The sequence below is a fragment of the Pyrgilauda ruficollis genome, unplaced genomic scaffold, assembly GCF_017590135.1.
Source record: "Pyrgilauda ruficollis isolate IOZ18807 unplaced genomic scaffold, ASM1759013v1 scaffold60, whole genome shotgun sequence".
NCBI classification, from domain to species: domain Eukaryota; kingdom Metazoa; phylum Chordata; class Aves; order Passeriformes; family Passeridae; genus Pyrgilauda; species Pyrgilauda ruficollis.
In genome coordinates this window covers 1,740,412-1,753,098 of record NW_024527711.1, presented here as the reverse complement: position 1 = coordinate 1,753,098, position 12,687 = coordinate 1,740,412, and the positions used below count along the sequence as shown (strand labels likewise).

Genomic DNA, 12,687 nt, shown 5'->3' with positions numbered 1-12,687 from the left:
TCCATTAGGCTGGTATGTGATGGCTTCATTGCCCACCCTAAGACTGACTTTCTCAGGCTGTTGAAAAATATAGCCTTGGCTTCTGTGGAGTAGAGAACACACAGTGCAGGAGGATCCTAGTCCACCCTAGAGAGTGGATTTTTTCATCTCCAGAGAAATGAGACGTCCTGAGTTCTACATCACCTCTAAAATTTACTGAGAACCTTAAGGGAAACCAATACATGTGATGCATAAAACCTAGTGTAATAATAATCCTAGGTTTCCAACTTTGCAAAAAGCCAAAGAAAAATGATTACAATATCAAACATTTGCAAACAGAAAAGAAAATCCCTTGTCCACACTCCTCATATGTTATGTGGCCTTATCTTCAAATGCTTTCTAATCTCTTCCTTTTATTAAAAATTAGTTCTCTCCTTTGCTGCTTCAGCACCATTGCTAGGCAGGAGCTGGTCCTGTCAGTTCCACCCATCTGTGGATCTTCTCAGAGACTAACCCTGAACTGAGTAAAAACAAAGTCATCATTTTAAAATTTGCTAATATGTATTTAGAACCTGCCAGAGCTCTCATGTGGTACCAAGTATGTGACAGTGACCCAGAAAGAGAAATGAGCAGGAATTATTCATGGTTTAGGTGAAGAATCCTTCTCCCTGTTCTCTTTCACTCCCTTGGATGGGAGGACAGCAATGCATCAGGACTGCACACCTTCACCCAACTCATGGTCCATATAGTGCCACTTGTTTCTCATGGCAAATTTCTCTGCTTTAGTCCCCTAAATATCACCATGAGGAAACAGCACTGTCCTAAAAAGGCATAGGTAGGACAAACATATACAATATGATGCTGTGAGAGCTTCACTGAAGAAATTCAAAACCTGCCTAGACATGATCCTGTACAACCTGTTCTAGGTGCTTTTAGCAGGGGGATTGGACTAGGTGATCTCCAGAAGCTGAAAGTCCCTTTTAGCCCCAACCATTGAGTCTGTGATTTGTGTTCACGGAAAGGATAAGGATCAGAAAATAGCTCATAGCTAAATGTTAGGCTGTGAATGCACTGGACTATGGAAGCTATGTACTGAAGGACATTCAACAAAAATATATATTTATTCTGTACATAAAAATTGTTCTGTCTAGGTAGCCTGTTGATTTACTCTGCAGCAACCTGTTAGGACCTTAACAATAGGAAAAGCATTGCATCTTAAATTGCCGCACTGTCTTTATAAACAGCTTTGTATCAAATCACAAATAAAGGTATGTTGCCCGTCAATAAAAAACTCCAACTTCAGTAAATAGAATTTAAACACTTGGAAGGGGAGGGTGGGGAAGAAAAAAACTGTGTCCATACCTGGAAGTTAAAATGGACTTGGAATGGTTCAGGTGAGAGACTTATCAAGATAGAAGTGTTGAATCTGGTCTGTCTCTATGTGAAGCATTTTATCAAATTTAAGTACCTGACATGTTACTCATCAGCTTCAATCTCTTCTCTTTATTCTCTCATCAGGAGGCCAAGAGGACTGCATCCTTTCTTATGAACCTGTCACAAGACAGGAAAGTAAGTTTCATCTTCTTTTCTATCACTCTTCCTTATGTTTTTCATTTCAGAGTTTGGGGGCCAGCAGAGCGGTAAGCCTTGCTCTGCCAGTCCCAGATTCACTATGGCTTCCTTTTCTTGGACACTCAGTCTATTTTTATATGAAAAAACCCCTGATGTTATAGTATTCCTTGGAAGCCACCACTTCTTAACATTCCCAGGACTCTTTTCCCCAGTACGTTCTCATGGACTTTACCAGTACAAAAAATTAATCAGTCTGCAAAATATTGATGTAGATTTTCTAGATTTACTGCAATATTGTCACATAGAAAGCCTTTATTGTTTTGCTTCTCACATGCTATGTGCCACTGTCCAGGGTAGATAAACATGGAAAGGCAACTTAAAATGGGAGTACTTCCATCTGGTTTAATGGAGGATTCACTCATATAACTTGAGGTGGGAAAAGGGCTACAATAGCCTTCCATACCTCATAGAAGAGTCCATCTGCAAGCATTTGGGAGTGGCATTGTTGAGTGATAGCAAATGTATCTATGCTTCTACACAGTCACTTGACTTGTGCATGGACCATCACAGAGCTCTGCAGTGGTACTCATTCCATTCCCCTTTTTCATGTCAAGAAATAAAATATTAATCAATAAAATGTGCACCTATATTTTCATTTCATACATAAAGACAAAAACTCTGGTTAGTGATATTTGGGTGCATTTATTTATTATTGTGGTAAGACCATCAAAATGTGATCCTTTTGTTTTTCAGTTAATTACACCAGGCCAGTTATTATTCTGGGTCCTATGAAAGATCGGATCAACGATGATTTGATATCTGAGTTCCCTGATAAGTTTGGGTCATGTGTACCACGTAAGTATGATTCCACTCCTAGTTCTGCAGCTGAGTGAATGGTATCCCTTGGTGCCACACATTAAGTAAATTTCTACAAAAGCAGCATCCGTGAACTATGCATAGTTGTGTTTCTCAAAAGTCATTTTTTCATCAGACAGAAAAGGCAAAAAGAATGAATAATTTTTTTTAAAAAAATTAAAGGTTGTGAATGTCTGGGAAAAAATTCTGAAAAGTTTGAAATTCTAGTAAAATGTTTCAACTCAATTGCACAGCATCCACCAATGAATATACAGAATTATTTGTGATTTGTGTGAGATATAGACTGTTGAATCAAAAAGCAATGTTAGACCCTGAATTAAACAGACCATTTATATCTTGGACAATTAGAGCTTGCTGTTTATTTGAGGGCCTAATTGCAGTCATACTTCATTTTAAATGGTTGTCTCTGGCAGTACACTAACTTAAAACTACTAGAGATGAGAACAGAATCAGGCTTATAAATAAGGCTAAATTGAGTTGATGAGATCACAATTCATTTTATCACCGTAATAACATTAAATTTAAAATATGAAATGCATTTTGTATTTGAGGTTTGTGTGTGATTCTGCTGAAAAAGTGGAATTCTGGTAAACCCTAATTTTATTTTCGCCTGTATTGACTGGAGGTAAACATCAGAAGGTATTACTACAAAAAGACAGCTTTATTGGCATTGCTCCATTAAAAACAATATGAAGTAGCCAGAGATCTGCTCTCAGATGTGAAGTGCCCTCACTTAGAGCAGACCCAGCACTGCCCACTGAGCAAATCATGGTGGCATTTTTCGCACTAAATGTTTTTTCAGTCTTCTTCATCTTCTGTCTTTTGTTTCATGCAGATACCACACGGCCAAAACGTGACTATGAAGTGGATGGGAGAGATTATCATTTTGTCATTTCAAGAGAACAAATGGAAAAAGATATCCAAGAGCACAAATTTATAGAAGCTGGGCAGTACAATGATAATTTGTATGGAACTAGTGTCCAGTCTGTGAGATTTGTGGCAGAAAGGGTAGGTTGACAGTAGTTTTATTGCTGGTGCAACATGATCTGCTTTGTTTCCAAATTGTGTCTCAGACATGATTGTCTGCCAAAAATATAAAATAGCTACAAAACGGCATCCTAATATTTATAGGCTTTATAATGACTGCACAGGTGGAGTCTCTGACTTTGAACGACATCATCCTTGGCACTGTCTGTACATGGATGAAGTGCCATGAATTCAGGGCTCTAACACAGTGCCTCACGTACTCCTCAAAACTGCCTCTACTCTTCCCTCTGTAAAAGTAGATAAACTAAATCACTTTCACAGAGGCAAAAGAACGAACCACAGAAAGATTAAATTATTTGCCTCAGGTGACACAGGGAGTCTCTGGCGTAAACAAGAACTGAATTAATCGTTTAGAACATGGACATCCTATTGCTTTTATGAGCTGATTTTCCTCATCTCAAGAAAATCCTCCTGCCCCTGCAAATTTCCTTGCAGTGAAAAATAAATCCCAAGTTTGTTCCCATATCACCAGTGCATATTTATACTGGCACCAAAGCAAAGGAAAGAACGCAGTGTAGTGGAGTGCATGCCCTGGGATACCCCTTCCCTGGTGTGCCAGTAATGGCCCCATTCCAGGGCACTGCATTGCAGATTTGCTTCCTTTCTTTTGGCTGATCTGCAGCAAAGTCTGCAAAAATAATAAACACATGTTCATCTTTTTCCAACAGGGCAAGCACTGTATACTTGATGTGTCAGGAAATGCTATCAAACGACTACAGGTTGCACAACTCTATCCCATTGCTATCTTCATTAAGCCCAAATCATGGGAGCCTCTGATGTGAGTATAAACTTCTTCAAGCATTTTATTCTTTTCGGGTACAGCCTCAAGTGGCACCACACAGGTCTTGAGTCTACATTCGGCTTGTTCTCTAAAATGATTAATAATGAGATGAAGTAGGAAGAGTGCCCTCAAAACCTGTCATCCACTATCCTGGTTTCTCAAGGATCAAGCCATAGCTTTGAACCTTTCAAACTGGCACATGTGGGATTATGTGCTGGGCACAAAGGACTCCCTGCCAGTGGTTGGTGTACTTGCTCCAACCTGTGCAACGAGTTCATCAGGGACTCACACACACAGCTTGCCTTGTCCCATGCTTCCTTGGGTGCTCTTATGGTTTACAGCCTGGCCAAGGGCACGAACCAGGGGTTAAACCTGTGTCAGACTTGAGGTGTGCTCCTCTTCAGCAGCCCTTCATTTACCTGCAGGTCTGTAAGAGGATAGGCAAGGAGCCATGGGACTGGAGAAGGGCAAACAACACTTACAAGAATGAATGAGAAGGCACCAGCTCTATGCTGCCAAGACTGTCTGAGGGGACACACACTTTGGGGGATAAGATCAAAACTCAATGTAAGATCAATAAGATGAAATTCAGCAGAGACAAAGGAGAGACAATGAAAGGCATGAGTACAAGCAGGGAATAATTTAGCTATAGCACTGAAGAAAAGCATCTGGCAGTTGGGGTGGATCACAGGAATGGATGGGTAATGTGGTTGCAAAAAAAGGACCTTGCCATTGTGTATTCATATTCACATTCTTTTTCATATTGTATTCATATCAGTGTTGTGTAGGACACAATAGACTGCTATTTTGTTTTACTGGGGCCTAATCTGGAATGCTGACCTGATTCTGGGTTCCACCCTGCTGGCGGAGGGGGAGCAGCAATTATCTAGTGTCACAGAGAGAAGGCTGAGGAGGAAATATGGAATTGATATTCATCCTGAGTTAAAACTCAGGATAAAATACATGGTTATCAATTTGTTTTCCATGTACACTTACAGTTATGCAAGAGCTATCAACTTAATTTGCTGTGATAGGGGTGAAATTTTGAACTCTGTGGAATGGGTTGGACTCGATGACCTTGTAGGTCTCTTCCAATCCAGTGATTCCGTGATTCTGCGATTCTCTGATTCCCCTCCCTCATTGCTCTGCAAATGCCAGGTTGTGCCATAGGTTTGACAGCTAAAACATTGGCACTCCCCCTCCTGTGACAGATCTGTGTCTGGTGATGGTAACAGTGTACCTGCAGCCACCGGTCACAGAGCTGGAGAATTCCAACATGACCCATCCCTGGAATATGCATTCTTCTTGGCCCTGCCTTGACAATGAGCTTATTGTATGTCTAGCCACATTACAAGGAATGATGTGCAATATCTGGTACTTGCACAGCACCATCCTGACTTCTGATTTTTCTACCAGCCTGCAACACAATAATATTCTGATTTTGTTGCTGTATGGAAGGGGAAGGATAGTCTGATAGCCTGCTTTCTGCACTGATTGTTTTAACAGAGATCTTAACATACAGTTTTCCCATTCATAAAACATTTCCATTATTTGTTTAATGCTGGCATTGCCTCTGGAGTGATTAAAAAAAACCCAAATTAAATAAAAGTGGCCCTTACTCTAAAAAATACATCAGGCAGAACCAGAAAAGTGGCAATAATATAAAGGCTTTGTTGATTTGATGTTATAACAGAAAATCCTTGAATAGACTGAATGATGTTATAAAGATGCAAAATATTATGACAATCATTCTGGTGTTGAACCAAAGCAATGCTAATAGTTCACTTAGGGCAATAAAACAAGTGGGCTGTTCAAGAAATGCCTGGACTTGGCACTCAGTGCTATGATCTCGTTAACAGGGTAGTGATCAGTCAAAGGTTGGCCTTGGTGATCTTGGAGGTCTTTTTCAACTTAATGATTCTGTGATTCAGTCTTTTTAGGTATGTAAGTACCGCAACACAAAAAAAATATAGGCTTATCTGTCATAACTATGACTCCTGTTCATACAAATGAGTTGAAAGCTACTTCAATAGCAAAGTCAAAACACAAAAGACAAAAAATTTTAATCACAAGATGCAGAGAAACAAAGACAAAAGATTTATCTTTCATCAAAATCAGCACATAAATTTGTAGTCTTTCATTTATGCATATGCTCATTTGCAGCCATCTGAAGTGGAGGTAAGAAGAGTCAAGGGAGCATAAATCAAGTTTGCACCTGCACTTGAAAAACACGTGGCCATTGCTGTAAACAAACTGCTCCTTCTCCCTCCCTCCTCTTCCTCTCTTCCCACTCCTACATGACTCCACCTGGTTTACTCCCAGAGTCATGCTTGTTCACACCCTCCAATCAGGCTCTCTCTCTAGAGGAATGAGGACAGTGGTAAGATCATGGGAATGACAAATGGAAGTAAGAAAGAACCCACCTGGATGAGCTCTTCACTGGAAGAGGAGGAAAACCCTGGAAAATATGCACTATATTTTGAATTCACCAGCTGTGCAGTCCCCAGCCTGCACACCCTAAGAAATAAGAAAGAGGAGGGACTGCAGTATGGCAGCACTTTAATTTCATCATGAAAAATGGACATCATGGTCCTCCCCCTTCTCCATCCTCTCTTCTAAGGGCACAGAATAGGCAGAGTCAGGAACTAGCACGGTTTTATACCCCAGGCAAATCTACAACCTGAAAGTGTAATGCAAATTTCTACCTGTTTCAAAGTATTTCCTATTTTAAACACTTGTTTATATTTGTATCATCTTTTCTGCTGTTCAAAAATCTTGAGAAAGACTTTTCAAAAATTTGCCAGAAAGAGATCTGAAAGGAAGAGGATGTTGTTAGCATTACAATATTTGTTAAGTGCCCATAAGATGAAAATGTTAAGTTTGCCTAAGAATTTGCAGTGCTATGTCCCACTAAAAGTCAGAGTTTTAGTTCAGTCACCTAAAGCAGGTGTAGCTGATGTGAAGTCCACCTGAACTTGATTAGATAGCAATCTTTCCAATAAATAGAATTAGTATTAGTTTAGCAGAACAACACATGGATTATATTAGACCTTTTTATATAATCTACAAATAGCTGACATAAATTTTGAAATAAATCTTTCTTAGCCTTCATTTTATAAACCTGCTTTCTCCATGGCATTAGTACTTGCAAAAAGTTTTTTCTAAGTATTGTTCCCAGCTATACAGTTACTTATATAGATAGGCAGCTTCAAGCCATTTCTGAAAACTCCTTTTTGTATCCTGGACATTTTCCAGGATGTTTTTCAGAAGTCAAGTAGGTGTTAGCTGTAGCAAGTTCATACTGTTGTGCACTTCATAGAGCTGCTTTTTTTTTTTTTATTTTTTTGCACTATCAAGTCCATAATTTCCTACATGCATCACCCATGGCACACTGTATACAGTCCATTACCATATAATCATATGATTCAGTGCAAGGCAGAAAATTACATTTATGCTCTCCTAGTTGCCTCAGAAAATTTTTGTCATGTTTTAAGAAAAAAAAAGACTCTACACTGGGAAAAAATGATAGAACAAGCTAACTCTATTTATTATTGATAATTTAGACATTTACAGGTATATGAGTATACGGCAGTGAATGAGCATGATCTTGATTCATTGCAAGTATGCAGTGGTATTAATACCTGAGCATGCATGGGCAAGACAACTCATTTCTTAAAGTTATTAAATAATGTTTCTGTTGAAACAGAAATGCTCCATCAAATAACAAAACACTGAAAAAAACCACAATGTTACCATCTGTCTTTGTTTTCATATTTATGAGCAGCCAATAAGCAGTCAGTACAGCCTTATCCATCTGAGACCATCAGCTGAGTCTGGGAGATACAGATTCCTGAAGGAGCTTCAGGCAGGAGTGCTGAGTGCTTAGACTATGGGACATCCTGAATTCCAGACCTGTCTATGGGCTCCTGATGTCTCAAGTCTATCTCATTTAGCAGCTGCTAGACTCAGGCCTTGTATTTTGTTTGAGAATATAGAGTAGTGAACCCAAGATAAAAACGTGGTGGAGAAAAGTGAAATGGGAAACAGTCTGAAGAAGTAGTTTTGTACCACTTAAGAATGAAATCAAATTGAAAATATTGAAGCTATCCATGAATGGTTGGAAGAATTTTACTATTTCATTCTTTTACCAATCTCAATCCATCTGTGATTCAGTTAAGCATGCCTTTTGAAAACCATTCTAGCAAGAATCTAAACTTTTTGATTACTTCGTCCATGTTTCTAGGGAAATGAATAAACGTCTTACAGAGGAGCAAGCAAAGAAAACCTATGATCGAGCAATTAAATTAGAACAAGAATTTGGAGAATATTTCACAGGTATGTTTTTATTAATACCTTTCTTTTCCCCAAGATATAGTCTTTTATTGCAAAACTACTGGATCAACCCTGTCTTTGAGCTAGAGTACCTATTAGTAGAGTATGCCCAGAGCAAGGACTTCTGGCTTGAGAGTATTGTTTCCTTGAAATTCAAGAGCAGTTGAGGCACTTGACTCAAAAGTTTGATGTCCTGAAGGAGTATCTATGTGGAGGGAAATTAAGGAACAAACCTCTGTGCTTTGTGTTACAGTTACTTTACCTTCTGTCAGCTTGGGCCTGATCTTGTTAGCCTCAGCAGCCAAGAGCTGAACTCATTATAATCAGATCAGAAAGGTTGCAAATCTGCTGCTGCCCTCTGCTGAAGTAGGTTCTAAATTGAATGAAGTGTAAAGCTTGACCTCCAACAGTGGGAATCTCTTGTGCTGCCCTCCCCAGGACAGAAGTGCCAGTTCTCTGAACTAACCTGGCTCAGTCTTCTCAGTACGAGCAGTGGGATGGGTCTCTGCCACAGGCAGGTGCCATTGATTTGAACTTAGTTGTCATCTGCAGGGGTATGACTTTTCCATAAACATCTCAGTATGCCAGTATTCCTTCTCATTTCATGAGTATCTGTGAGTGTGCTGGAGATCTGCTGACACTAGATGCTGTATCTATCAATTAAAAGAAATATTGATATGTTTTCTCTACCACAGCTATTGTCCAAGGAGATAGCTTAGAAGATATATATAATCAATGCAAACTTGTAATTGAAGAACAATCTGGGCCTTTCATCTGGATTCCTTCAAAGGAAAAATTATAAATTAGCCACTGCACCTCTGATTACGACGGGAGAATATTTAGAAGAAAACTATAATATACTATTTGGAGGCTTTCCTGTTTTTGTTGCATTTATGTTCTTTGCAGTCAATGTGAATTTTGATGAATGTACAACACAAAGTGTTTGAAGCCATGAAGGACACTGATGAGTCAAAGGGTAGGAACAAAAAGACTTCTACCGTATAAAGCAAATCTGTTGTGTGCTCAGAGCACGAGTTGTAGGTATAAACTTTTGACGTGAAGACCCTCTGTCAAAGGGAGCTAAGCCACCTCCTGTGCCCACGCGGACATTTTGATCAATTTCAATGGCTGAGCTCAGTGTGTTGATTGCTTTAGAGAAGTTCCCAGCTCTTGAACCTCACAGAGGGCTTGATCCTGCAAGGCGCTCAGCACTTGACCCCAATTCCTACACATGAGTAGCCTGTTGACTTGGAGTCACTTGTGACCCTTCCCTATGCCCTTCAGTCCCACAGTTCCAGTAGGACTCTTCACGTGCTCAGAGCTAGGCACAGGCTTAAGCATTTTTGCTAGATCAGGGCCACATGCACCTTGCAAAATCAAGCTCAGAGTATTTGGTCCACTTCCTACTGAGGTCACTGTTGGGACACTCTGTGACCTGACTGGGAGGTGGGTCCTGTTCCAAGCTTGTCATTGCACATTTGTAGTTGGTACACCTCGACTTTGGTAACTATGCACATCTTTTGATTTCTGAAACCAAGTCAAGCTTTTTTTTTTCCCCCTTTGGAAGCACTATTGCATCAGGAACTACCAACAATATGGTTTATTTTAATGGTGTTTAGGGGTGGGAGAGGATGGAAGCATTTCACACCACACACATGTGCACACAAACACATTCCCATGCAGACAGACACATGTATGAGGATTCACAGCACCTATGTTAACAAGGAGGGATACAACTGGGAAAAGCTTTAAAATTTTTGATTGTCTATTTTATCATTTATATTGATAGAAGGCACTTAAAGATGGAATAATTTATAAAAATAAAAATATATTGATGTATAGAAACTAATTTCTATAGGTAAAATGTTTTTGTGAAGATATTTTGTAAAGATTAATTAATTGAAAGATTAAATATTTACACCCTTGTGTGACTGTCAAATGTAAAGAGGACCATCAAGTTGCATTATACCTCTTCCATAACAGATTCTCTATTATTAATGACAAGCAAGAAAATTCCTTAAATAGCAGTTGTCATCTTTTTTTTCTTTCAATGTAATCCTCTCCCTTGCCTCTATTTAATCATGATGAACTCCTGTGGAAAGATCTCTTGAACTCACTGCCCTGTAGGAATTTTCTGAACACAAAAGGATAATGCATCTTTGAGAGGGACAACTATTCAGAAGCAAAATGCCTGTGCTTAAATGCAGCTAATAATTTCTCTCTTAGGAAGGAGGCACCCTGAATCCCCAAATGTTTTATGGCTCTTCCTGTTTCCCTCAGGGAAATAACAAAAGCATTTGATCTTCCCTCTCTTTGCAGGCAGGTCACCAACTAACTTGTATCTTCATTCATTTCACAGTCAACAAGGGTCTTAAAAGCAAAACTGAGGCAATAGACATTTGTGAGGGATTTGGGGAAAGTCTGTGGAATTGCAGTCTGGGGTGTACAGAAGGGGAGAAGGAGGTATTTTTTTTCTCATTTCACATTGCCCTTCTTTGGTGTAGTGATGCCATTCCTCACTGACTTACAAGGGGACAACTGCAACAGATGCTATGACAGTAAAACTGAATTGCCTTTGCTGCTGCTGGACCATGTTCTCTATAAAACCCACACTCCTGCCTCTGCTGCACTGCAGGAGTGCAATGCTTATAGCTGGTGGCTACAGCAGCCCTAATGCTTACGGATGTCTTAAGGGCAAATGCTAAATAGACTCCTCTGGCACTTGTCTGTTTGAAGCTTACACTTGTACACCCTGTCCAGCTGACAGGGCTGCCCAGCCACCCTCCGCGCACAGCGCGACGAGCTGGGTGTTTGCAAAAGCCACCAGCGGTGACAGGGTTAAAAACACGGGCATTTTACTGGCTCTTGAGCTGGCCTCTCATGCTTACTGCCCAACTATGGTAACTCTGAGAAGTTCACACTTCTTTAACTATTTTTCTTGCCTGGTCAGCACAGCTTTATAAACAAGGGTTTCAGTTAAGTCTCCAGAAGAGCTTTGTAACCAGAAGGGCTATAAACCTTTTTTTTTTTTTAAATATTAATTAATGAATGCTTTGATTTTGGATAATTCTGCAGAAGTCCACAGAGTGACCCCAGATCTTTGGAAGCCATGGATTTTTCCATGCTAGCAAAATACTATTGCCCCAGGTTGGGAAATAGCCCACCAGACCTGAAAAACCAAGTATCCTAAAGCAGGAACTTCATTCTAATTTTCAGCTCTGTTTTTAAGCAATCGATCACATCTGCTTCTTTGTTTCTTAGTTCAGCATGCAGCCTTTTATGGTACTATCCTACTAGTAACTGTTTTGCTTTGTCATGTGCTGTGCTTTACAGTGAACAGTAACACTACGGCTGAGTACAATCAATTTTTCCATCAGTCCTTGGTTACTGTAGTAACATTATTTATTTTTTCCCTGTCTGTTGTTTGTGCTTCCATTTTAGAGTTGACATTGCACTTCTTTTTTTTTTTTTTTTAAATAAAACATATATTTAAAAACAAATCATCAAGAGAATCAGTGAGAGGTCTTATTTCCCGTAGGACTTGTACTCCCATTTGTTTTGTATGTTGATGTTTTGCGTTCCATGTTGCAGCATCCTAAGAGCTGCAGTCCATTTTTTGCATTGCAGCTGTTCAGATCATACTGGGTGGTAGTGGGAGGAGGAAGAAAAGCATAAGACTCATGAAAAATTACATCTGGTGAAAAAGAAGAAGTCCAAACTCACAACCCACAGCAATTGGCACCTGACTCCATATTGGTGCTAACACAGCTTAGCATAATCAGATTCCTTTTCTGTCCATGTAAAAGACTTGGGAGCATCTAACCATGAGACCAATGCAAATGCTGGACCCTTTAGGAAAAGTGCCAGATCACACCCCTGGTGCTATAGCTCATGTTCTGGCACAGTGTGTAGCACCATAGGGTCTAAGCAGAATCAAAATTATCACAGCTTTTTGTCCACCCATGAATGATCACAATGACATCTCGCTAGCTTTGTGCAGATGTGCAATATTACAACTTAATTATTTTTCCTTGCCACAAACAAACAAAAAAAAAATCTTCCATGCACTGACTCATTGAGAGCTTGCTAACAGGGCTCAG

The 12,687-nt window shown here is 39.7% G+C and overlaps 1 protein-coding gene across 5 annotated transcripts in view; it reads left to right on the top strand.

The window, feature by feature from the left end:
* Positions 1–10,433, top strand: part of DLG2 (discs large MAGUK scaffold protein 2) — a 973,962-nt gene extending 963,529 nt beyond the window's left edge. For all 5 annotated transcript variants that reach the window (XM_041483662.1, XM_041483665.1, XM_041483666.1 and 2 more), the window contains 6 exons: positions 1,498–1,548; positions 2,305–2,406; positions 3,263–3,435; positions 4,143–4,252; positions 8,499–8,590; positions 9,283–10,433. In XM_041483662.1, coding sequence (XP_041339596.1) covers positions 1,498–1,548; positions 2,305–2,406; positions 3,263–3,435; positions 4,143–4,252; positions 8,499–8,590; positions 9,283–9,389 — 635 coding nt within the window. In that variant the 3' untranslated portion in view covers positions 9,390–10,433. The remainder of the gene's footprint in view (positions 1–1,497; positions 1,549–2,304; positions 2,407–3,262; positions 3,436–4,142; positions 4,253–8,498; positions 8,591–9,282) is intronic.
* Positions 10,434–12,687: the final 2,254 nt, after the last annotated feature.